This window comes from Pseudophryne corroboree, chromosome 6, assembly GCF_028390025.1.
Source record: "Pseudophryne corroboree isolate aPseCor3 chromosome 6, aPseCor3.hap2, whole genome shotgun sequence".
Taxonomy (NCBI): Eukaryota; Metazoa; Chordata; class Amphibia; order Anura; family Myobatrachidae; genus Pseudophryne; species Pseudophryne corroboree.
In genome coordinates, this window is record NC_086449.1 from 560190455 (window position 1) to 560217290 (window position 26836).

The 26836-nt window shown below is 48.4% G+C and overlaps 1 protein-coding gene across 3 annotated transcripts in view; it reads right to left on the reverse strand.

Moving 5' to 3' along the window:
• The window catches only part of CFAP54 (cilia and flagella associated protein 54), a 736502-nt gene that overhangs the window by 409750 nt on the left and 299916 nt on the right, over positions 1-26836 (reverse strand). For all 3 annotated transcript variants that reach the window (XM_063927747.1, XM_063927746.1, XM_063927748.1), the window contains exon 34: positions 7500-7730. In XM_063927747.1, the coding sequence (XP_063783817.1) occupies positions 7500-7730 (231 nt within the window). The remainder of the gene's footprint in view (positions 1-7499; positions 7731-26836) is intronic.

Consider the following 26836-nt stretch of genomic DNA (forward strand, 5'->3'; position numbering starts at 1 on the left):
GTGATAAACCAGTGATATGTGCAAGGTGATAAACACCCAAGCCAATCGGCTCCAATATGTAAAATAGGATTTTAATACCTACCGGAAAATCCTTTTCTCCTAGTACGTAGAGGATGCTGGGGACTCCAAAAGGACCATGGGGTATAGACGGGATCCGCAGGAGCTTGGGCACACTATAAAGACTTAAACTGGGTGTGAACTGGCTCCTTCCTCTATGCCCCTCCTCCAGACCTCAGTTATAGGAACTGTGCCCAGGAGAGACTGACATTTCGAGGAAAGGATTTTTGTTTAAACTAAGGGCGAGAAACATACCAGCCCACACCACAACATACCGTACAACTGGAGTAGTATAAAACCAGATAACCGTATGAATTAACATCAGCAATAAGCTGAATAAACTAACACACAACCCATGTGTAAACAAATACAACCAGTAATACTACAACTGCAAATAACAGTCCGCACTGGGATGGGCGCCCAGCATCCTCTACGGACTAGGAGAAAAGGATTTACCGGTAGGTATTAAAATCCTGTTTTCTCTTACGTCCTAGAGGATGCTGGGGACTCCAAAAGGACCATGGGGTCTATACCAAAGCTCCAGACCGGGCGGGAGAGTGCGGACGACTCTGCAGCACCGATTGAGCAAACATGAGGTCCTCATCAGCCAGGGTATCAAACTTGTAAAACTTAGCAAATGTGTTTGAACCCGACTACGTAGCTGCTCGGCAAAGCTGAAGTGCCGAGACTCCTCGGGCAGCCGCCCAAAAAGAGCCCACCTTCCTAGTAGAATGGGCCTTTACCGACTTCGGCAATGGTAGCCCAGCCGAAGAATGAGCCTGCTGAATCGTATTACAAATCCAGCGAGCAATAGTTTGTTTAGAAGCAGGATTTCCAATCTTGTTGGAAGCATACAGGACAAACAGAGCTTCTGTTTTCCTGGTACGAGCCGTTCTGGCGACATAAATTTTCATAGCTCTTACAACATCAAGAGACTTTGGAAACGCCACAGCATCCGTAGCCACAGGCACCACAATAGGTTGGTTAATGTGGAACGAAGAAACCACCTTCGGCAGAAATTGTTGACGAGTCCTCAATTCCACTCTATCCGAATGGAAAATCAAATACAGGCTCTTGTGAGACAAGGCCGCCAACTCTGACACTCACCTGGCCGACGCCAGAGCCAAAAGCATGACCACTTTCCAAGTGAGGAACTTTAACTCAACCTTACGCAAAGGTTCAAACCAGTGAGACATAAGGAACTGCAAGACCACTTCAAGATTCCACGGCGCCACCGGCGGCACAAATGGAGGGTGTATATGCAACACTCCATTCACAAAAGTCTGAACCTCGGGAAGGACGGCCAATTCTTTCTGAAAGAAAATAGATAAAGCCGAGATCTGCACTTTTATGGAACCCAATTTCAGGCCTGCGTCTACGCCAGCCTGCAAAAAATGGAGAAACCGACCCAAGTGAAACACCTCCGCCGGAGCTGCTTTGGTCTCACACCATGAAACATATTTCCTCCAAATTCGGTGATAGTGTTTTGCCGTAACCTCCTTCCTAGCTTTAAGGAGAGTGGGGATGACCTCCACTGGAATACCCTTACGAGCTAAGATTTGGCGCTCAACATCCACGCCGTCAAACGCAGCCGCGGTAAGTCCGGAAACACACAGGGCCCCTGCAACAACAGGTCCTCTCGTAGAGGAAGCGGCCAGGGATCTTCCACTAGCAATTCTTGAAGATCCGGATACCAGGCCCTCTGTGGCCAATCTGGAACGACGAGTATCGCCTGAACCCCTGTTCGTCGAACGATCCTCAGCACCTTCGGAATGAGAGGGAGCGGAGGGAACACATACACCGACGGAAACACCCACGTAGACACCAGGGCGTCCACTGCGCTGGCCTGGGGGTCCCTCGACCTGGAACAATACCTCGGAAGCTTCTTGTTGAGGCGAGACACCATCATGTCTATCAGAAGAAGTCCCCAACGCTTTGTCACTTCTGCAAACACCTCTTGATGAAGAGCCCACTCTCTCGGATGGAGTTCGTGTCTGCTGAGGAAGTCTGCTTCGTAGTTGTCTACTCCCGGAAGGAAGACTGCTGACAGAGTGCTCACGTGCTGTTCCGCCCAGCGTAGGATTCTTGTGGCCTCCTCCATAGCCACCTTACTCCTTGTTCCGCCTTGGCGGTTTACGTACGCCACTGCTGTTATGTTGTCCGACTGGATTAGGGCAGGGAGACCCTGAAGAAGTTTATTTGCTTGCAGCAGGCCGTTGTAAATGGCTCTCAACTCGAGAACATTTATGTGGAGACAAGATTCCTGGCTTGACCATTTTCCCTGGAAATTTCTTCCTTGCGTGACTGCGCCCCAGCCACAGAGACTTGCATCTGTTGTCAGGAGGACCCAGTCCTGGATTCCGAATCGGCGTCCCTCTAAAACAGGGGTGGGCAATTATTTCAGCTGGGGGGCCGCTTAACACTTCCAGTGAATAGTCGAGGGCCACACACAAAATATCTTGTAAATCGGGTCTGAACTGCACCGCAATGTGTAGGCGCGTTGGTCCGCAGCGACGGGATGGTACGAACAAAGCGATCGCACGGGCGATCGCAAGGTGATTGAGAGGAAGAGGACGTTTGTGGGTGGCAATTGACCATTTTAGAGGAGTGTCCGGAAAAACGCAGGCGGGACCTGGCATTTCAAGGGAAGGTTTCTGACGTCCGCTCCGGTCTCGATCATCGCACTGGAAGAGTAAGTCCTGGGCTGTGCGATCACACCCCTGCACAGCGATTACCCCCTCCCCTGTAGGCGGCGACTACCTGATCGCAGCAGTGCAAAAATCGCCTGCTAGCGATCAGGTCTGAATTAGGCCCATAGTTATGTATATAACAATAAAAACATAGTGTGTATATGTATATATATATATATATATATATAAAACACTATAAAAACCATACACCACAATATACATTAAATACGTAGTTTTTTACGGGCAAAATACAAAATGTCTAAAAAAAAGTAATCCAGTAATAAAAAATAAATAAAAAAAACAAAACAGTGCTGAAAACAAACAGCATTCTGTGTAATGCTGGTATTCACAGCTCCTGTCTCTCCCTGGGCCTAGTTACTAGCCCCCCCCCCCCCCCCCCATCCTCCCCTGGACCCATATAGCAGTCTCTACCCCCCTCCCCGCTGGACCTATATAGCAGTCTCTATCCTCCCCTAAACCCATATAGCAGTCCCTCCCCTCCTAACCAACTCTCCCCTCCCCTGAACCTATATAGCAGCTTTTAAAGTTAAGCATAGATCCTTTTACCTTTTTTCACAGTCGCAGATCCGCTGCCGGCTGCCTGATCCCCGCTGCGCCGCAAGGAGTCGCTGCTGCTGCTGCCTGCTGCTCGCTCCTGCCGTGGCCCTGCCCCCCGTGCCGCCCAGCGCCTGACCTCACAGTGGAAATCCCGGTCAGCAGACCCAGTGACGTGACCGGGATTTCCTCTGCGGCGCCGCTTCTGGGAGCTAGGTAGCGCAGTGACGAGCGGCTCAGCCAGTCGGGCCGCTTGTCATTGCACACTGGTGTGGGACAGCGGGGCCGGACAAGATCGGTTTGCGGGCATCCGGCCCGCGGGCCGCACGTTGCCCACCCCTACTCTAGAAGGCGAGAGCCTTGCAGCCACCACAGGAGAGAAATCCTGGCTCTGGAAGATAGAGTTATTTTCCGGTGCATGTGCAGGTGAGACCCGGACCATTTTTTCAGCAGATCCCACTGAAACACCCGGGCATGAAACCTGCCAAACAGAATGGCTTCGTAAGCCGCAACCATCTTCCCTAGTACCCGAGTGCATTGATGAATCGACACACTTGTCGGCCTCAGGAACTCCCTGACCATGGTCTGGATTTCCAGAGCTTTGACCTCCGGAAGAAGCACTCTCTGTATCTCCGTGTCCAGGACCATGCCCAGGAAGGGCAGCCGAGTGGCCGGGATCAACTGAGACTTTGGCAAATTTAGCATCCAACCGTGATGTCGCAGAACCGACAGGGAGAGATCCACATTCCTTAACAACTGCTCCTTGGACCTCGCCTTTATCAGGAGATCGTCCAAGTACGGGATAATTGTGACCCCTTGCTTGCGCAGGAGGACCATCATCTCTGCCATAACCTTGGTGAAAACCCTCGGGGCTGTGGAAAGCCCAAACGGCAACGCCTGAAATTGGTAATGACAATCCTGTACCGCGAACCTCAGGAAGGCTTGATGAGGAGGGAATATCGGGATGTGTAAGTAAGCATCCTTTATGTCGACTGACGCCATAAAATCTCCCCCTTCGAGGCTGGAGATCACCGCTCGAAGGGACTCCATCTTGAACTTGAAAGTTTTCAAGTATGGATTGAGGGATTTTAGGTTCAGAATCGGTCTGACCGAACCATCCGGCTTCGGCACCACAAAGAGGCTCGAATAGAACCCTTTCCCCCGATCTGACGGTGGAACCGGCACCACGACCCTCTGTTGACACAACTTTTGTATCGCATCTCTTACCACCTCTCTTTCGGGAAGAGAAGTTGGCAAGGCCGACACGAAAAACCGGTTGGGGGGCAACTCCTGAAACTCCAGCCTGTACCCTTGGGACACTATGTCTAAGACCCAAGGATCCAGAGCCGAACGAACCCAGACCTGATTGAAGAATTGGAGACGGGCCCCCACCGGTAGGTACTCCCCCAGGGGAGCCCCAGCGTCATGCGGTGGACTTGGTAGAGGCAGGGGAGGACTTTTGGTCCTGGGTGCCTGGTACTGCAAGCGACTTCCTTCCCCTACCTCTACCCTTTGAAGCGAGGAAGGACGAGCCCCTACCTCTTTTGTATTTATTTGGCCGAAAGGACTGCATCTGCTGATGGGGTGCCTTCTTCTGTTGTGTGGGAACATAAGGAAGAAAAGATGACTTACCCGCCGTAGCGGTCGACACCAGGTCAGCCAGGTCTTCACCAAACAAGACACTACCTTTAAAAGGAAGAGCTTCCATATTCTTCTTGGAGTCGGCATCAGCATTCCATTGGTGAATCCACAGCGCCCTCCTGGCCGAAATCGCCATGGCATTGGCTCTTGATCCCAAGAGACCAACATCCCTCGTCGCATCCTTTAGGTGATCTGCAACGTCCTTAATATAACCAAGAGTCAGAAGAATATTATCTTTATCAAGAGCATCCATATCAGAAGCCAAATTATCAGCCCACTTTGCAATAGCACTACTCACCCATAACGACGCCACAGCAGGTCTGAGCAATGCACCAGTATTGACGAAAATGGACTTCAAAGTGGGCTCCAGCTTGCGATCCGCCGGATCCTTGAGGGCAGCCGTGTCCGGAGACGGAAGCGCCACCTTCTTGGACAATCGGGATAGAGCCTTGTCCACATTTGGAGACGACTCCCATTTTTCTCTATCGTCAGAGGGAAAAGGATATGCCATCAAAATTTGCTTGGGAATCTGCCACCTTTTTTCAGGCGACTCCCAAGCCTTTTCATAAAGCGCATTCATTTCATTAGAGGGGGGAAATTTTACCTCAGGTCTTTTCCCTTTAAATAAACAAACTCTTGTGTCAGGAACGGCAGGTTCCTCAGATATACGTAAAACATCTTTAATGGCTATAATCATATACTGAATACTCTTGACAACCCGCGGATGCAAAGAAGCCTCATATAAATCGACAACGGAGTCAGAGTCCGTGTCGGTACCTGTATCTGCCATCTGGTTAAAAGCACGCTTCTGTGACCCTGAGACTGTTTGTACCTGAGACAATGCGTCCTCCACCGACTGTCTCCATGTTTGTGTCTGAGAATCAGATTTATCCAGTCTCTTTGACAATAAAGCCACATTTGTATTCAGTGTACTCAGCATAGTCATCCAATCAGACGTCGGCTGTGCCGACAGACACATACTTAAATCTTTTTCTGCAGCCCCCATAACTTCCTCCGGGGAGGAACACCCAGGCTCAGACATGTCGACACCTCGTGCCGACACACTCACACAGTCCACAAACCCGGGGACAGAGAAGCCCTTAGGGAGAACACAGAGAGAGTATGCCAGCTCACTCCCCTAGCGCCCATACACTAACCGAAGCTAGTAATATGCTCAGCGCCGGCAGTATCAATTGAAAAACACCAATTTTATGTGCCCCCCCTCCCCCCATTTTTCCTCCCCATGTACTTGCGGGAGCTTGGAGGTCCGGGCAGCGTCTCTGCAGCGCTGTAGAGATAGCAGAAAATGGCGCTGGTGAGCAATGTGCGGCTAAGCTCCGCCCCCTTCCCGGCGCGCTGTAGCCCGCTAAAATTTGAATCTGAAAACTGGCGGGGGTACTCTATACAGTGATCGGACACTGTATAGCCCTTCTTTTGCCAGCCAAAACCTCAGTAACTGCTGCCCAGGGCGCTCCCCCCTAGCGCCCTGCACCCTCTGAGTGCCGTTGGTGAAGTGTGTGGGAGCATGGAGCGCAGCGCTACCGCTGCGCTGTACCTCCGTTACTGAAGTCTTCTGCCGTCACTGAAGTCTTTCGGTTCTTGTCATACTCACCCGGCTTCTTTCTTATGGCTTCTGTGAGGGGGTTGACGGTGCGGCTCCGGGAACAAGCAGCTAGGTGGACCAAGTGATCAAACCCTCTGGAGCTAATGGTGTCCAGTAGCCTAAGAAGCAGAGCCCTTGAACTAAGAAGAAGTAGGTTTGACTTCTCTCCCCTCAGTCCCACGATGCAGGGAGCCTGTAGCCAGCAGGTCTCCCTGAAAATAAAGACCTAACAAAAAGTCTTTTAGAGAAACTCTGTAGAGCTCCCCTAGTGTGTGTCCAGTCACTCCTGGGCACAAAGTCTGAGGTCTGGAGGAGGGGCATAGAGGGAGGAGCCAGTTCACACACAGTTTAAGTCTTTATAGTGTGCCCAAGCTCCTGCGGATCCTGTCTATACCCCATGGTCCTTTTGGAGTCCCCAGCATCCTCTAGGACGTAAGAGAAATTAACAGTAAGGATCTGATTGGCTGCTGCCTTTATCACCTTGCACTTATCACCGGTTTATCACTTCCTTATGCCTTCTCCAGGTTAATACATCTGCCTCAGTGTTTGAGCTGTACAGTGTAAGTGATGCCTTGTGAAGATTTATGGTCAACAGCATCAACAGGTGCATACAGATGTGTGAAATGCAATGAAAACAATGGACTTTAACGTTAGCTGTAGTAAGCAGAAACACTGCAGCATTAGAAAGTTACAGAGCTTGTGAAATTGTACCTATTAGAGAAGCAACAAACAGCAAAAGAAAAGGTCACGCGATGGAAATTTGTCCTTGCAGAATTAGAGGAACTAACAAGACTGCACTATATTTAAGTTTGTAAACTTGGGGCCATAGAGTGTCATGTAGCTTCATTACCGGAGGATCTTACAGTAATTGTCTAGCTCTTGCTTACAATGTGAAAAAATGTTAATGAAAGACATCACTTGTGAAGCAGCTCACGTGTTGTGTTAAGCTTTACCTGTTCATGCTCTGCACGCATACAGCTTCTTCACTGCACAGCTGACTAAGCTTTTTCTTAAACAAGCTGAAGTGAGTTAGTGCCAAGAGTATATTCATCTGAGCTCTCCATGGCATCTCTTCAATGCTTACTTGAATCCGTCTCTTGCGTTTTATATATCTACCAACAATAGGTGTTAGCAGCCTAAGTAAGGTTGTAAAAGCTTTCTTCTCAAGCTCTTCTCTTGTAAGTCTAAAGTGAAAGAAAAACTGAATATATAGTATGCATGTACAGCATAAGGTATTTACGGAATAATAAATCATAAAAGGTTATCTTCTATTAAAAGTCAGCCACATATAAAAACAGGTTAAATTTTATTTATATTTTGCTCCATTTAAAAATACTGTACAGCTAATTTCCTATCATACTGTGGGGCAGATGTATTAAGCCCGGTGAAGTGATAAAGCAATGATAAGTGGAAGATGATAACGCATGAGCCAATCATTACGGGTTTGAAAAATGACAGTTAGGAGCTGATTGGCTGGTGCCTTATCACCTTCCACCTATCACTGCTTTATCACTTCTCCAGTTTTAATACATCTGCCCCTGTGTGACCAATGCACACATACTAAAATTATTGGAAACAATAACAAACATATAGGAACACATGGAAAGAAAACTACAATGAACTAATGCAAGACTCATTTTTAATGTGGGTGTTTTGTGCCGCATGTATGTGCTTATTATTTATATTTCACCATTGTGTAAGTAATGCTTCATTGTGATAGCACTGCATACCTCCCAACATGACCCTCTCCAGGAGGGACAGGGTGCTCTGCTCCTGGACTTCCCTCTTACTGTATGATTGCCATCACCTGTAGTGAAACACCTTTCTTATCCATTAACATGTTCAGCACAGGTGCCGGCAATCATACATTAAGAGAAAAGTCCAGAAGCAGAGCATTGTGTCCCTCCTGGAGAGGGTCATGTTGTGAGGTATGGGTAAAGCAGACCCTCCAACATGACCCGCCCCACTAGGTACAAAAATAAGATTTTACTTACCGATAAATCTATTTCTCGGAGTCCGTAGTGGATGCTGGGGTTCCTGAAAGGACCATAGGGGGGAATAGCGGCTCCGCAGGAGACAGGGCACAAAAAGTAAAGCTTTTTCAGATCAGGTGGTGTGCACTGGCTCCTCCCCCTATGACCCTCCTCCAGACTCCAGTTAGGTACTGTGCCCGGACGAGCGTACACAATAAGGGAGGATTTTGAATCCCGGGTAAGACTCATACCAGCCACACCAATCACACCGTACAACCTGTGATCTAAACCCAGTTAACAGTATGATAACAGCGGAGCCTCTGAAAGATGGCTTCCTTCAACAATAACCCGAATTAGTTAACAATAACTATGTACAATTTATGCAGATAATCCGCACTTGGGATGGGCGCCCAGCATCCACTACGGACTCCGAGAAATAGATTTATCGGTAAGTAAAATCTTATTTTCTCTATCGTCCTAGTGGATGCTGGGGTTCCTGAAAGGACCATGGGGATTATACCAAAGCTCCCAAACGGGCGGGAGAGTGCGGATGACTCTGCAGCACCGAATGAGAGAACTCCAGGTCCTCCTTAGCCAGAGTATCAAATTTGTAAAATTTTACAAACGTGTTCTCCCCTGACCACGTAGCTGCTCGGCAAAGTTGTAATGCCGAGACCCCTCGGGCAGCCGCCCAAGATGAGCCCACCTTCCTTGTGGAGTGGGCCTTTACAGATTTAGGCTGTGGCAGGCCTGCCACAGAATGTGCAAGTTGGATTGTGCTACAGATCCAACGAGCAATCGTCTGCTTAGACGCAGGAGCACCCATCTTGTTGGGTGCATACAATATAAACAACGAGTCAGATTTTCTGACTCCAGCTGTCCTTGCAATATATATTTTTAATGCTCTGACAACGTCCAGTAACTTGGAGTCCTCCAAGTCACTTGTAGCCGCAGGCACTACAATAGGCTGGTTCAGATGAAATGCTGACACCACCTTAGGGAGAAAATGCGGACGAGTCCGCAGTTCTGCCCTGTCCGAATGGAAAATCAGATATGGGCTTTTGTAAGATAAAGCTGCCAATTCTGATACTCTCCTGGCAGAAGCCAGGGCTAGAAGCATGGTCACTTTCCAAGTGAGATATTTCAAATCCACCTTATTTAGTGGTTCAAACCAATGAGATTTTAGAAAGTCCAAAACCACATTGAGATCCCACGGTGCCACTGGAGGCACCACAGGAGGCTGTATATGCAGCACTCCCTTAACAAAGGTCTGGACTTCAGGGACTGAAGCCAATTCTTTTTGAAAGAAAATCGACAGGGCCGAAATTTGAACCTTAATAGATCCCAATTTGAGACCCATAGACCATCCTGATTGCAGGAAATGTAGGAATCGACCCAGTTGAAATTCCTCCGTCGGAGCACTCCGATCTTCGCACCACGCAACATATTTTCGCCAAATTCGGTGATAATGTTGCACGGTTACTTCCTTCCTTGCTTTAATCAAAGTAGGAATGACTTCTTCCGGCATGCCTTTTTCCTTTAGGATCCGGCGTTCAACCGCCATGCCGTCAAACGCAGCCGCGGTAAGTCTTGAAACAGACAGGGACCCTGCTGAAGCAAGTCCCTTCTCAGAGGTAGAGGCCACGGATCTTCCGTGATCATCTCTTGAAGTTCCGGGTACCAAGTCCTTCTTGGCCAATCCGGAACCACTAGTATCGTTCTTACGCCTCTTTGCCGTATAATTCTCAATACTTTTGGTATGAGAGGCAGAGGAGGAAACACATACACCGACTGGTACACCCAAGGCGTTACCAGCGCGTCCACAGCTATTGCCTGCGGATCTCTTGACCTGGCGCAATACCTGTCCAGTTTTTTGTTGAGGCGAGACGCCATCATGTCCACCATTGGTCTTTCCCAACGGGTTACCAGCATGTGGAAGACTTCTGGATGAAGTCCCCACTCTCCCGGGTGAAGATCGTGTCTGCTGAGGAAGTCTGCTTCCCAGTTGTCCACTCCCGGGATGAACACTGCTGACAGTGCTATCACATGATTCTCTGCCCAGCGAAGAATCCTTGCAGCTTCTGCCATTGCACTCCTGCTTCTTGTGCCGCCCTGTCTGTTCACATGGGCGACTGCCGTGATGTTGTCCGACTGGATCAACACCGGTTTTCCCTGAAGCAGAGGTTCTGCCTGGCTTAGAGCATTGTATATTGCTCTTAGTTCCAGAATGTTTATGTGAAGAGACGTTTCCAGGCTCGTCCATACTCCCTGGAAGTTTCTTCCTTGTGTGACTGCTCCCCAGCCTCTCAGGCTGGCGTCCGTGGTCACCAGGATCCAATCCTGTATGCCGAATCTGCGGCCCTCCAATAGATGAGGACTCTGCAACCACCACAGAAGAGACACCCTTGTCCTTGGAGACAGGGTTATCCGTAGGTGCATCTGAAGATGCGACCCTGACCATTTGTCCAACAGATCCCTTTGGAAAATTCTTGCGTGGAATCTGCCGAATGGAATTGCTTTGTAAGAAGCCACCATTTTTCCCAGGACTCTTGTGCATTGATGTACAGACACCTTTCCTGGTTTTAGGAGGTTCCTGACAAGCTCGGATAACTCCTTGGCTTTTTCCTCCGGGAGAAAAACCTTTTTCTGAACCGTGTCCAGAATCATCCCTAGGAACAGCAGACGAGTTGTCGGCATTAACTGGGATTTTGGAATATTCAGAATCCACCCGTGCTGTTTTAGCACTTCTTGAGACAGTGCTAATCCCATCTCTAGCTGTTCTCTGGACCTCGCCCTTATTAGGAGATCGTCCAAGTATGGGATAATTAATATGCCTTTTCTTCGAAGAAGAATCATCATCTCGGCCATTACCTTTGTAAAGATCCGAGGTGCCGTGGACAATCCGAACGGCAGCGTCTGAAACTGATAGTGACAGTTTTGTACAACGAACCTGAGGTACCCCTGGTGTGAGGGGTAAATTGGAACGTGGAGATACGCATCCTTGATGTCCAAGGATACCATAAAGTCCCCCTCTTCCAGGTTCGCTATCACTGCTCTGAGTGACTCCATCTTGAACTTGAACTTCTTTATGTACAGGTTCAAGGACTTCAGATTTAGAATAGGCCTTACCGAGCCATCCGGCTTCGGTACCACAAAAAGAGTGGAATAATACCCCTTCCCTTGTTGTAGAAGAGGTACCTTGACTATCACCTGCTGAGAGTACAGCTTGTGAATGGCTTCCAAAACCGTCTCCCTTTCGGAGAGGGACGTTGGTAAAGCAGACTTCAGGAAACGGCGAGGTGGATCTGTCTCTAATTCCAACCTGTACCCTTGAGATATTATCTGCAGGATCCAGGGATCTACCTGCGAGTGAGCCCACTGCGCGCTGTACTTTTTGAGACGACCGCCCACCGTCCCCGAGTCCGCTTGAGAAGCCCCAGCGTCATGCTGAGGCTTTTGTAGAAGCCGGGGAGGGCTTCTGTTCCTGGGAAGGAGCTGCGTGTTGCTGTCTCTTCCCTCGACCTCTGCCTCGTGGCAGATATGAATAGCCCTTTGCTCTCTTATTTTTAAAGGAACGAAAGGGCTGCGGTTGAAAAGTCGGTGCCTTTTTCTGTTGGGGAGTGACTTGAGGTAGAAAGGTGGATTTCCCGGCTGTAGCCGTGGCCACCAAATCTGATAGACCGACTCCAAATAACTCCTCCCCTTTATACGGCAAAACTTCCATATGCCGTTTTGAATCCGCATCGCCTGTCCACTGTCGCGTCCATAAAGCTCTTCTGGCCGAAATGGACATAGCACTTACCCGTGATGCCAGTGTGCAGATATCCCTCTGTGCATCACGCATATAAAGAAATGCATCCTTTATTTGTTCTAACGACAGTAAAATATTGTCCCTGTCCAGGGTATCAATATTTTCAATCAGGGACTCTGACCAAACTACCCCAGCACTGCCCATCCAGGCAGTCGCTACAGCTGGTCGTAGTATAACACCTGCATGTGTGTATATACTTTTTTGGATATTTTCCATCCTCCTATCTGATGGATCTTTAAGTGCGGCCGTCTCAGGAGAGGGTAACGCCACTTGTTTAGATAAGCGTGTTAGCGCCTTGTCCACCCTAGGAGGTGTTTCCCAGCGCTCCCTAACCTCTGGCGGGAAAGGGTATAATGCCAATAATTTCTTTGAAATTATCAGCTTTTTATCAGGGGCAACCCACGCTTCATTACACACGTCATTTAATTCTTCTGATTCAGGAAAAACTATAGGTAGTTTTTTCATACCCCACATAATACCCTGTTTAGTGGTACCTGTAGTATCAGCTAAATGTAACGCCTCCTTCATTGCCAAAATCATGTAACGTGTGGCCCTACTGGAAAATACGGTTGAATCGTCACCGTCACCACTGGAGTCAGTGCCTGCGTCTGGGTCTGTGTCGACCGACTGAGGCAAAGGGCGTTTCACAGCCCCTGACGGTGTTTGAGTCGCCTGGACAGGCACTAATTGATTGTCCGGCCGCCTCATGTCGTCAAACGACTGCTTTAGCGTGTTGACACTATCCCGTAGTTCCATAAATAAAGGCATCCATTCTGGTGTCGACTCCCTAGGGGGTGACATCCTCATATTTGGCAATTGCTCCGCCTCCACACCAATATCGTCCTCATACATGTCGACACACACGTACCGACACCCAGCAGACACACAGGGAATGCTCCTAACGAAGACAGGACCCACTAGCCCTTTGGGGAGACAGAGGGAGAGTTTGCCAGCACACACCAAAAGCGCTATATATATATCAGGGATAGCCTTATAATAAGTGCTCCCTTATAGCTGCTTTGTTATATCAAAATATCGCCATAAATTTGCCCCCCCCTCTCTGTTTTACCCTGTTTCTGTAGTGCAGTGCAGGGGAGAGACTTGGGAGCCGTCCTGACCAGCGGAGCTGTGAGAGGAAATGGCGCCGTGTGCTGAGGAGATAGGCCCCGCCCCTTTTCTGGCGGGCTCGTCTCCCGCTATTTAGAAAAATCAGGCAGGGGTTAAATATCTCCATATAGCCTCTAGGGGCTATATGTGAGGTATTTTTAGCCTTTATAGGTATTCATTTGCCTCCCAGGGCGCCCCCCTCCCAGCGCCCTGCACCCTCAGTGACTGCCGTGTGAAGTGTGCTGAGAGGAAAATGGCGCACAGCTGCAGTGCTGTGCGCTACCTTTAGAAGACTGCAGGAGTCTTCAGCCGCCGATTCTGGACCTCTTCTGACTTCAGCATCTGCAAGGGGGCCGGCGGCGCGGCTCCAGTGACCATCCAGGCTGTACCTGTGATCGTCCCTCTGGAGCTTGATGTCCAGTAGCCAAGAAGCCAATCCATCCTGCACGCAGGTGAGTTGACTCCTTCTCCCCTCAGTCCCTCGCTGCAGTGATCCTGTTGCCAGCAGGAATCACTGTAAAATAAAAAACCTAGCTAAACTTTTTCTAAGCAGCTCTTTAGGAGAGCCACCTAGATTGCACCCTTCTCGGCCGGGCACAAAAATCTAACTGGAGTCTGGAGGAGGGTCATAGGGGGAGGAGCCAGTGCACACCACCTGATCTGAAAAAGCTTTACTTTTTGTGCCCTGTCTCCTGCGGAGCCGCTATTCCCCCCTATGGTCCTTTCAGGAACCCCAGCATCCACTAGGACGATAGAGAAATGCAATGTTTCTGGACTTCCCTCTTAATTTATGATTTCCATCACCTGTGTTGAACTAGTTAAATGATAAGAAAGCTGTTTCTTCACAGGTGATGGCAATAGTAAATTAAGAGGGAAGTCCAGAAACAGAGCATTTTGTACCTAGTGGGGCGGGTCATGTTGGAGGGTATGGTATGGTACTGCATTGGTGCCATAATGCTTGTATCTATTTTTCTCTGTCAATACAGCAATATACTGTACATTATAATGAGTTATCAATAAGGAAACAAATAATAAGAATTTACTTACCGATAATTCTATTTCTCGGAGTCCGTAGTGGATGCTGGGGTTCCTGAAAGGACCATGGGGAATAGCGGCTCCGCAGGAGACAGGGCACAAAAAAGTAAAGCTTTTACCAGATCAGGTGGTGTGCACTGGCTCCTCCCCCTATGACCCTCCTCCAGACTCCAGTTAGGTACTGTGCCCGGACGAGCGTACACAATAAGGGAGGCAATTTGAATCCCGGGTAAGACTCATACCAGCCACACCAATCACACCGTACAACTTGTGATCTAAACCCAGTTAACAGTATGATAACAGAAAGAGCCTCTTAAAGATGGCTCCTTAACAATATAACCCGAATTTGTTAACAATAACTATGTACAGTATTGCAGATAATCCGCACTTGGGATGGGCGCCCAGCATCCACTACGGACTCCGAGAAATAGAATTATCGGTAAGTAAATTCTTATTTTCTCTATCGTCCTAAGTGGATGCTGGGGTTCCTGAAAGGACCATGGGGATTATACCAAAGCTCCCAAACGGGCGGGAGAGTGCGGATGACTCTGCAGCACCGAATGAGAGAATTCCAAGTCCTCTTTTGCCAGGGTATCAAATTTGTAGAATTTTACAAACGTGTTTTCCCCCGACCACGTAGCTGCTCGGCAGAATTGTAATGCCGAGACCCCTCGGGCAGCCGCCCAAGATGAGCCCACCTTCCTTGTGGAATGGGCCTTAACAGATTTAGGCTGTGGCAGGCCTGCCACAGAATGAGCAAGTTGAATTGTGTTACAAATCCAACGAGCAATCGTCTGCTTAGAAGCAGGGGCACCCAACTTGTTGGGTGCATATAGTATCAACAGCGAGTCAGATTTTCTGACTTCAGCCGTCCTTGAAATGTATATTTTTAAGGCTCTGACAACGTCCAACAACTTGGAGTCCTCCAAGTCGCCAGTGGCCGCAGGCACCACAATAGGTTGGTTCAGGTGAAACGCTGATACCACCTTAGGGAGAAAATGCGGACGAGTCCTCAGTTCTGCCCTATCCGAATGGAAGATTAGATAAGGGCTTTTATAAGATAAAGCCGCCAATTCAGATACTCTCCTGGCGGAAGCCAGGGCCAGTAACATAGTCACTTTCCATGTGAGATATTTAAAATCCACCTTTTTCAATGGTTCAAACCAATGGGATTTGAGGAAATCTAAAACTACATTTAGATCCCACGGTGCCACCGGAGGCACCACAGGAGGCTGTATATGCAGTACTCCTTTAACAAAAGTCTGTACCTCAGGAACTGAGGCCAATTCTTTTTGGAAGAATATTGACAGGGCCGAAATTTGAACCTTAATAGATCTCAATTTGAGACCCATAGACAATCCTGATTGTAGGAAATGTAGGAAACGACCCAGTTGAAATTCCTCCGTCGGAACACTCCGATCCTCGCACCACGCGACATATTTTCGCCAAATGCGGTGATAATGTTTCGCGGTGACTTCCTTCCTTGCCTTAATCAAGGTAGGAATGACTTCTTCTGGAATGCCTTTCCCTTTTAGGATCTGGCGTTCAACCGCCATGCCGTCAAACGCAGCCGCGGTAAGTCTTGAAAGAGACAGGGACCCTGTTGTAGCAGGTCCCTTCTCAGAAGTAGAGGGCACGGGTCGTCCGTGACCAACTCTTGAAGTTCCGGGTACCAAGTCCTTCTTGGCCAATCCGGAGCCACTAGTATTGTTCTTACTCCTCTTCACCGTATAATCTTCAATACCTTTGGTATGAGAGGCAGAGGAGGAAACACATATACTGATTTGTACACCCAAGGTGTTACCAGTGCGTCCACAGCTATTGCCTGTGGATCTCTTGACCTGGCGCAATACTTGTCCAGTTTCTTGTTGAGGCGAGACGCCATCATGTCTACCATTGGTCTTTCCCAACAGTTTATTAGCATGTGGAAGACTTCTGGATGAAGACCCCACTCTCCCGGGTGAATATCGTGTCTGCTGAGGAAGTCTGCTTCCCAGTTGTCCACGCCCGGGAAGAACACTGCTGACAGTGCTATTACGTGATTCTCCGCCCAGCGAAGAATCTTGGCAGCTTCTGCCATTGCACTCCTGCTTCTTGTGCCGCCCTGTCTGTTTACATGGGCGACCGCCGTGATGTTGTCCGACTGAATCAACACCGGTTTTCCTTGCAGGAGTGGTTCCGCCTGGCTTAGAGCATTTTAGATTGCTCTTAGTACCAGAATGTTTATGTGAAGAGACTTTTCCAGGTTCGTCCATACCCCCTGGAAGTTTCTTCCTTGTGTGACTGCTCCCCAACCTCTCAGGCTGGCGTCCGTGGTCACCAGGATCAAATCCTGTATGCCGAATCTGCGGCCCTCCAATAGATGAGCCTTTTGCAACCACCACAGAAGATATACCCTTGTCCTTGGCGACAGGGTTATTCGCAGGTGCATCTGAGGATGCGACCCTGACCATTTGTCCAACAGATCCCTTTGGAAAATTCTTGCATGGAATCTGCCGAATGGAATTGCTTCGTAAAAAGCCACCATTTTTCCCAGGACTCTTGTGCATTGATGTACAGACACCTTTCCTGGTTTTAGGAGGTTCCTGACAGGTCGGATAACTCCTTGGCTTTTTCCTCGGGAAGAAAAACCTTTTTCTGAACCGTGTCCAGAATCATCCCTAGGAACAGCAGACGTATCGTCGGAAAAAAGCTGCGATTCTTGGAATATTTAGAATCCAGTCGTGCCGTCGAAGAACTACTTTAGATAGTGCTCTTCCGACCTCCAACTGTTCTCTGGAACTTGCCCTTTTTAGGTCGTGCAAGTAAGGGATAATTTAGATGCCTTTTTTCTTTGAAGAAACATCTTTTCGGCCATTACCTTGGTAAAAAGGCCCGGGGTGCCGTGGATAATTCAAACGGCATCGTCTGAAACTGATATTGACAGTTCTGTACCACGAACCAGAGGTACCCTTGATGAGAAGGACAAAATTTGGACATGGAGGTAATCCTTGATGTCCAGGGACACCATATAGTCCCCTTTTTTCCGGTTCGCTATCACTGCTCTGAGTGACTTTATCTCGATTTGAACCTTTTATGTAAGTGTTCAAAACATTTTAGATTTAGACTATGTGTCACCAAGCCGTCTGGCTTCAGTACCACAATATAGTGTGGAAAAATAATACCCTTTTCCTTGTCGTAGGAGGGGTACTTTGATTATCACCTGCTGGATATACAGCTTGTGAATTGTTTCCAATGCTGCCTCCCTGTCGGAGGGAGCCGTTGGTAAAGCAGACTTCAGGAACCTGCGAGGAGAAGATGTCTCGACTCTCCAATCTTTACCCCTGGGATAATACTCGTACGATCTAGGGGTCAACTTGCGAGTGATCCCACTGCGCCCTGAGACTCTTGAGACTACCCCCCCACCTTGAGTCCGCTTGCACGGCCCCAGCGTCATGCTGAGGACTTGGCAGACGCGGTGGAGGGCTTCTTTTCCTGGGAAAGGGCTGCCTGCTGCAGTCTACTTCCCTTACCTCTATGTCTGGGCAGATATGACTGGCCTTTTGCCTGCATGCCTTCATGGGAAAGGAAAGATTGAGGCTGAAAAGACGGTGTCTTTTTTAGCTGAGATGTAACTTGGGGTAAAAAAGGTTGGATTTCCCAGCTGTTGCTGTGGTCCCCAGGTCCGATGGACCGACCCCCAAATAACTCCTTCCCTTTATACAGCAATACTTCCATCTGCCGTATGGGATCTGTATCACCTGACCACTGTCGTGTCCCTGACATCTTCTGGGAGATATGGACAACGCACTTATCTTGATGCCAGAGAGCAAATATCCCTCTGTGCATCTCACATACATATATATAGAATGCATCCTATTAAATGCTCTACATGAATAAAATATTTTCAGTCAGGGAATCCGACCAAGCCAACCCAGCACTGCATCTCCAGGCTGATGGCGATCGCTGGTCGCAGTATAACCACCGTATGTGTGTATATACTTTTTAGGATATTTTTCCAGCTTCCTATCAGCTGGCTCCTTGAGGGCGGCCGTATCTGGAGACGGTAACGCCACTTGATAAGCGTGTGAGCGCCTTATCACCCTAAGGGGTGTTTCCCAACGTACCCTAATTTCTGGCGGGAAAGGGTATAACGCCAATATTTGCTATCGGGGTAACCCTACGCATCATCACACACTTCATTTTATTTTATCTGATTCAGGAAAAACTACAGGTAGTTTTTTCACTCCCACATAATACCCTTTCTTGTGGTACTTGTAGTATCAGAAACACGTAACACCTCCTTCATTGCCCTTAACGTGTGGCCCTAATGAGAAATACGTTTGTTTATTCACCGTCGACACTGTATTCAGTGTCCGTGTCTGTGTCTGTGTCGACCGACTGAGGTAAATGGGCGTTTTTGAAACCCCTGACGGTGTTTCTGAGACGCCTGGACCGGTCCTAATAGATTGTCGGCCGTCTCATGTCGTCAACCGACCTTGCAGCGTGTTGACATTCTCACGTAATTCTCTAAATAAGCCATCCATTCCGGTGTCGACTCCCTAGAGAGTGACATCACCATTACAGGCAATTTCTCCGCCTCCTCACCAACATCGTCCTCATACATGTCGACACACACGTACCGACACACAGCACACACACCGGGAATGCTCTGACAGAGGACAGGACCCACTAGCCCTTTGGGGAGACAGAGGGAGAGTCTGCCAGCACACACCAAAAACGCTATAATTATATAGGGACAACCTTATATAAGTGTTTCTCCCTTATAGCATCTTTTATATATATACAATATCGCCAAAATCAGTGCCCCCCCTCTCTGTTTTAACCCTGTTTCTGTAGTGCAGTGCAGGGGAGAGCCTGGGAGCCTTCTCTCCAGCTTTTCTGTGAGAGAAAATGGCGCTGTGTGCTGAGGAGATAGGCCCCGCCCCTTTTTCGGCGGGCTCGTCTCCCGCTATTTTTGAAGTTAGGCAGGGGTTAAATATCTCCATATAGCCTCTGTGGGCTATATGTGAGGTATTTTTTGCCTCTAATAAGGTTTTTATTTGCCTCTCAGAGCGCCCCCCCCAGCGCTCTGCACCCTCAGTGACTGTTGTGTGAAGTGTGCTGAGAGGAAAATGGCGCACAGCTGCAGTGCTGTGCGCTACCTTAAGAAGACTGAGGAGTCTTCAGCCGCCGATTTTGGACCTCTTCTCTCTTCAGCGTCTGCAAGGGGGCCGGCGGCGCGGCTCCGGTGACCATCCAGGCTGTACCTGTGATCGTCCCTCTGGAGCTAGTGTCCAGTAGCCAAGCAGCAAATCCACTCTGCACGCAGGTGAGTTCACTACTTCTCCCCTAAGTCCCTCGTTGCAGTGATCCTGTTGCCAGCAGGACTCACTGTAAAGTAAAAAACCTAAGCTAAACTTTCTCTAAGCAGCTCTTTAGGAGAGCCACCTAGATTGCACCCTTCTCGTTCGGGCACAAAATCTAACTGGAGTCTGGAGGAGGGTCATAGGGGGAGGAGCCAGTGCACACCACCTGATCTGGTAAAAGCTTTACTTTTTTGTGCCCTGTCTCCTGCGGAGCCGCTATTCCCCATGGTCCTTTCAGGAACCCCAGCATCCACTTAGGACGATAGAGAAAATAACAGTAACACTAAGATAAAGCAGGATGCTAGCAGTAGTCTACAATCCTCATGCAGACTCGCAATACTGAATAAGCAGCGGCAGCTACTACCAGTAATTCCCAGAGGGTCTGCATTTTGTCATCAGTGTGATATCACCGGGTAATGTGGGAGCAGTGTGGGCAGTGCCGGCGGAACCCGCTCAGCAAAGGGATGCAGTGCAGGTAGGCGCCAGGCAGGAGAGGCGCTTTAACTGCTCTGCATCCCTTCACTGCACTGTTGTTGCCGGCTGCCGCTGCGCCTACCACTGTACAAGCAGCGGCAGCCTGGATCGCGGATCTTCCCTCCCCCCCACCCCTGCCCGTCGCTGATGTCTCATCCTCCCCTCCTGTGTCAGCGCTGTAACGCTATTAAGGGGAGGTGTGGGGGCGGGACCAGCAAAGGACAGCTTCGGGAGCAGAGAGTGGCAGTCACTGCTGACTGCAGTTCTGCCGGGAGCCACTAGGTGCCCCCATCTGTATGGACGGAGCCATCTCATCACAGGACTCAGAAACAAAAGAGACTGCCCGGGACCAGTACAGAGGAACTAAAGTGAGTTTTCTTTTTATGTGTGATTGTCTATCTATCTATCTATCTATCTATGTGTCTGTCTATTTATCTATCTATCTATGTGTCTGTCTATTATCTATCTATGTGTCTGCCTATTATCTATCTATTTATCTATGTGTCTGTCGATCTATCCATCTTTCTATCTCATATCTATGGGGGAGTGTATGCTAGATTCAAGTGGCCTAAGGGACATTTTATGACAGGGGGAGGAGGCACGACACAAGGGGGAGGAGCTAGGCCAGCGGGATAGGTCCTCTACTGTCCACGCCACCAACTATTACCTATAGTAATCAGGTGGTGAGCGGAGCGGAGCGAGCATACTTTTCGGGTACCCTGTTCGGCCGTAGCTCCTCCCCCTGGTGACGCGTCTCCTCCCCTAGTGACGTCTGAAGGTCCCTTCTCCCACTCCGATTTAGAACCAACCATTTTAGCATAGCAGGGCTGCGATCGCTTGTGCAGCCCTGCTATGCTAAAAAAAGTTTAAAGCAAAACAAGACCAGACCTGCAGCTACTCCCCAGTGCGACGGATCTAGCGATGATGTTCCCGGCTGTGACGTCAGACATCCGCCCCCCAAACGCCTGGATCTGCCTGCGTTGGACTCACCACACCTGGAAAACGGTGAGTATCCGCCCCAGAACGCCTCCTGCCTGTCCGTCTTCTTGCGATCGCCGATGCAATCACATTTCTCGCTGGCGACGTCGCTTCCCGGTGACGGCCGTCGCCAGGCAACGCTGCGCGTGTGCAATGCGTCCGGCGCGCATGCGCAGTTCCGACCCGTTTGCACTGCAGCGAAGAACCGATGCGTGCGAACAGGTCGGAATGACCCCCAGTGTGCTGTGTAATGTGAACAAGATTGTGCTACTTTATGGAGTAATTTGAATTGGTACTATTGTGTGGTCACACCCCACCCGCCTCTTGCGGCGTGTGACTTCGGTGCGCACTGTCCCTTTATTAAGTATGGGAGAGAGGGCGCAAATTTATAGTTTGCAGGGAGGCGCCGAACACCCTTGCACCGGCCCTGAGTGTGGTCTGGGCTGCATTGTGCGGCTTGTGCACATGCGCATGATCGTGATCCCGCACATGCGCAAATTAAAAAGCCGACCAGACTTTTAGGGACTGTATTGACTGCAGGCCCTAGAAGCCAGATAGGCTTGCCGTTATACCCAGGGGATGGTTCTCTCTGTTATCACAGTCTGGACTGGCAGACCCACTGGGAGAAAAAAAACTTTCTCAAGCGGTGATTAGCAGGAAGCGCTTTTAATGGGTAGCCACTGCCAAATCCAGACACTTGAGGAAATCACGCTCTAAGGCAGACTTCCTCAATTTCAAACTTATGTTCTCATCCTTCAGTGCTGCCCTTTCCCTTGCTAAACGTTCATACTTCAAGAAGCTCATCTCCTCCCAGTCTTCCAACCACCTGCGCCTCTTTCCCACGCTCAACTCCCTCCTCTGCCCACCCCCACCTCATCTCCCCTCCTCACTCTCCGGTCTTGACTCACTTACTTCACATCCAAATTTGACTCCATACGTCAAGACATCACATCCTACCAGACCATCAGCAATCAGCTACCTCCTATCCCTTTTCACCCCTCCCCATCCCTCTCACAAACTTTGACATCTTTCTCCCATATATCTGTTGAGGAAGTCATGGCCCTTATCTGTTCCTTTCCCCCCACCACCTCCCCACTTGACCCTATCTCCTCCCGCCTCCTCTGCTAATTCTCTACTTCTGCCTCTTCCCAACTTGCCCACCTTCTCAATCTCTCCCTCTCACCAGGCACTGTCCCCTCTGCCTTCAAGCATGCACTCGTCTCCTCTATTTTTAAAAAACCTACCCTTGATCCAAACACCCTCTCCAGCTATCGACCCATCACTCTCCTCCTTTTTGCCTCCAAACTCCTTTAGCGTATTGTCTACAACCGCCTTACTGCCTTTCTTTCCTCACTGCTTGACGCATTCCAGTCTGGCTTCCATCCTCTCCACTCAACTGAAACTGCCCTAAAAAAAGTCTGCAATGACCTCCATGCTGCCAAATCCAAGGGCCACTACTTTCTGCTTATTTTTCTTGACCTCTCTGCTGCTTTTGACACTGCGGACCACCCTCTCCTTCTGCAAATTCTTCACTTCATTGGTCTGCATAATACTGCCCTCTCTTGGCTGTCCTCCTACCCAGAGCCGGCCCTAACCAATATGATGCCCTAGGCAAGATTTTGGCTGGTGCCCCCTAGCACCACCGCTAGTTCCACCTGTGACCCTGCATCCCTTTCCCAGCACCATCACCGCTCACCCATAGCAGTCCTTATTTTGGTGCTCCTACACCCTATATTTTAAAAAGGAACCGTGCACACACTCCAAATAGGGGGCGTATTCTTGCTGGGAAGGGGCATGGCCACACAATAGTACCCCCAATTCAAATTATGCCACACTGTATTGTAACGTTATTGACATTTTATCATGCGATAGTCTCCCTAATTAACATTACTTCACACAGTAGCACCACTTTAGCTTATATACGTTACTCCTCACAGTAGTGCCCTTTATTCACATAACATCACACTGAATTGCTCCTTATTCACATTACACCACACCATATTGCTCTTTATTCACATTAGACGACACAGTAGTGCCCTTTCTATACGTAACGCCACACAGTAGAGCACCTTATACACATAATGCCACACATTAGTAATGCCTTTATACACATAGGTGGTCATTCCGAGTTGTTTGCTCGCAAGCCGCTTTTAGCAGCTTTGCACACGCTAAGCCGCCGCCTACTGGGAGTGAATCTTAGCTTATCAAAATTGCGAACGAAAGATTAGCAATATTGCGAATAGACACTTCTTAGCAGTTTCTGAGTAGCTCCAAACTTACTCGGCATCTGCGATCAGTTCAGTGCTTGTCGTTCCTGGTTTGACGTCACAAACACACCCAGCGTTCGCCCAGACACTCCACCGTTTCTCCAGCCACTCCCGCGTTTTTCCCAGAAACTGTAGCGTTTTTTCACACACTCCCATAAAACGGCCAGTTTCCGCCCAGAAACACCCACTTCCTGTCAATCACATTACAATCACCAGAACGAAGAAAAAACCTCGTAATGCCATGAGTAAAATTCCTAACTGCATAGCAAATTTACTTGGCGCAGTCGCACTGCGGACATTGCGCATGCGCATTAGCGACTAATCGCTCCTTTGCGACAAAAAAATAACGAGCGAACAACTCGGAATGACCCCCATAATACCACACAGTAATGCCCCTTACACATATGACACACATTATTAATGTCCTTATAAACATAATGCGCCTTACACATTATGATAACCTTTATTAATGCCCTTATACACATAATGTCCCTTACACATATGCTGCACATTATTAATGCCCTTATACACATGACACACATAATGTCCCTTACACATTTACTGCACATTATTAATGCATTTATACACACGATACACATAATGCCCCTTACACACTACTGCACACACACAGCACTCACACGGCCGCTAACACTGTGACCTCTGCCTCTGCTTGGATACAGATGTGTCCTCATACATCTTGCCTCAATGAGCCATGCAGCAGGAGATGCCTGGCGTGAATCAGCTGGCAGCTCTGCTAACGTTGGGTGCCTTTTTTTTATGAAAATGCATCTTATTTGCATTACTATGTGGCTAGGATGCACAAGCAGCTTCTGCTGATTAAAATGATATGCAGCATGCCTTTATACTGTGTGCGACTTTGGCTGTATCTGCATAAGATATGCTACACACAGAATATAGGCATGCCGCATATCATTTTAATCAGCAGAAGATGCTGGTGCAACTGGGCATACCAAATGCCCTAGGCATTTGCCTAGTTTGCCTATGCCTAGGGCAGGCTCTGCTCCTACCTCTCTGACCGTTCCTTCTCTGTCTCCTCTCATGACTCCACCTCCCCCCCCCCCCCCCCACTTCCACTAACTGTAGGTGTTCCCCAAGGTTCTGTTCTTGGTCCTCTCCTCTTTCCTCTCTATATATCCTCTTTGGGTAAACTCATTAGTTCTTTTGACTTCCAATATCATCTCTATGCTGATGATACTCAAATCTACCTTTCCTCCCTGGACCTCTCCCCCACTCGTGTATCCAACTGTCTCTCTGTTATCTCTTTTTGGATGTCCCAGTGCTTACTTAAACTTAACATGTCTAAGACTGAGCTGATCATCTTCTCATCCTCCCACACAACCGCATGTCACACAAGTTCATTATCTACTGATAACACAACTATCTCCTTTAGCCCCCAAGTGCACTGTCTTGGAGTAATCCTGGACTCCTTCCTCTCTTTCAAACCACACACTCAGAACCTCTCACAAACCTGCCGTATTCATCTGAAAAATATTTACAGGATCAGCCCCGTTCTCAACCAAGATGCTACGACGAACCTTATCCACTCACTGGTCATCTGCACACTAGACTACTGTAATCTCCCCCTGACTGGCATCTCTGACAAATGCATCTCTTCACTCCAATCTGTCCTCAATGTTGCAGCCCAGCTCATCTTCCTCACCAAATGAACTAAATCCACCTCCCCTCGACTACAAGCCCTTCACTGGTTTTGTTTTCAGATTCCACTTCAAGCTTCTTACACAAAGTCCTCACCCACTCCTCTCCCATTTACATCTCTGACCTTATCTCCCTTTACACTCCCACCCGTCCTCTTCGCTCTGCTAATGCTCGCCGCCTCTCCTGCCAACTGATTACTTCCTGCCAATCCTACCTCCAAGATTTTTCAAGTGCTGCTCGATTTCTCTGGAATTCTGTACCTCTCCCCCTCAGACTTTCCACCTCTCTACAAAACTTCAAACAGGCTCTCAAGACCACTTCTTCACCAAACCCAGCCAAATCTCATCCTAACCCTGTATTCCACTCTTAGTCTGTGTGACTCCTTTCTGTCTGCCCCTCCCATTTAGAATGTAAGCTCTCAGTAGGATCCGCTTTCTTCATGTGCTTATCCTTTTATTACTTTAATAATCTTCGACTGCACCAAATCCCATGGTTTTTTCTGCCACCCTGATACTTATTTCAGTGTCATCTGCTGATGTAGTTATGTTTATTTACCCTGTACTTGTCCTATATTGGGAATGTAGTTAATATCCCGGTGGTCTGGATCGCGACGGTCAGAATACCAATGCTGGGATCCCGACCGTCGAGAATGCCGACAGCTGCGCCAGAACTCTTCCCACTCATTGGTGTCCATGACACCCATAGCTAGGGAATAGAACCTGCGGGGAGCGCAACAAGCCACCGATCCCGCAGCGTGGCGAGCACAGCAAACCTGCAAGGGGCTTTCTAGGGCTCGCTCCGCTGCCGGCTGGGATCCCAGTGTCGGTATACTGACCTCCGCGATCCCAGACACCGGGATTCCATCCCCAACCCCTATATTGTCTTCAACTGTAAATCACTGTTTTCCTGTTTGAATATTTATGTACTCTGTAATTGGGAGCTGTGGATCCCTTGTGGCGCCATATAAATAAAAGGAAAAAAATCTAAATAATAATAATAATAATAATAATAATAATAATAATAATAATAAGTCACTGTAACTAAAGCTGGAAAACAAACTCATGTTTCCCAGAGAAAAACTGAAATACTACAGATTAAAAGGAGAGTTTAATGTTCCTTTGCTCACACAGATAGACCAGTTTGGTGTTGTAGAACATGTAACCCTCTAAGTGATAGAAGCCCCAATTTAGGACAAAAAAGAGGCGATTGTGTGGATCAAGCAGTGGAAAGTACATTTGAATGATTTTAATTATTTTAATTTTTGCTTCCAAACAAATGTTTAACAGTGTAGGGTTAAATCTTAAGATGTGTCCATTTTCATGTAATGCATAAGTAATACAGATATGTAGAACCTCAAGTAAATAATCACTCAGAGGACTGGTATTTCTAGCGGAGGATTGCTGAAAAATAACAAAGCATTCAGAAAGTCAAATATCTAACTGCAATACTTTAGGTTATTTAGTATAGAAATGTAACATCACAAAATAAATTTTCATATATGACTCACCGCTTGCAAGTGCTTGGTAATTATCATTCAGTGCAAACCATGCTATATGCCCTTATATAGTTACCATCTTAGAATGATCTTGCTTTAAAAGTTAAACTTTAATTTTAAATTGC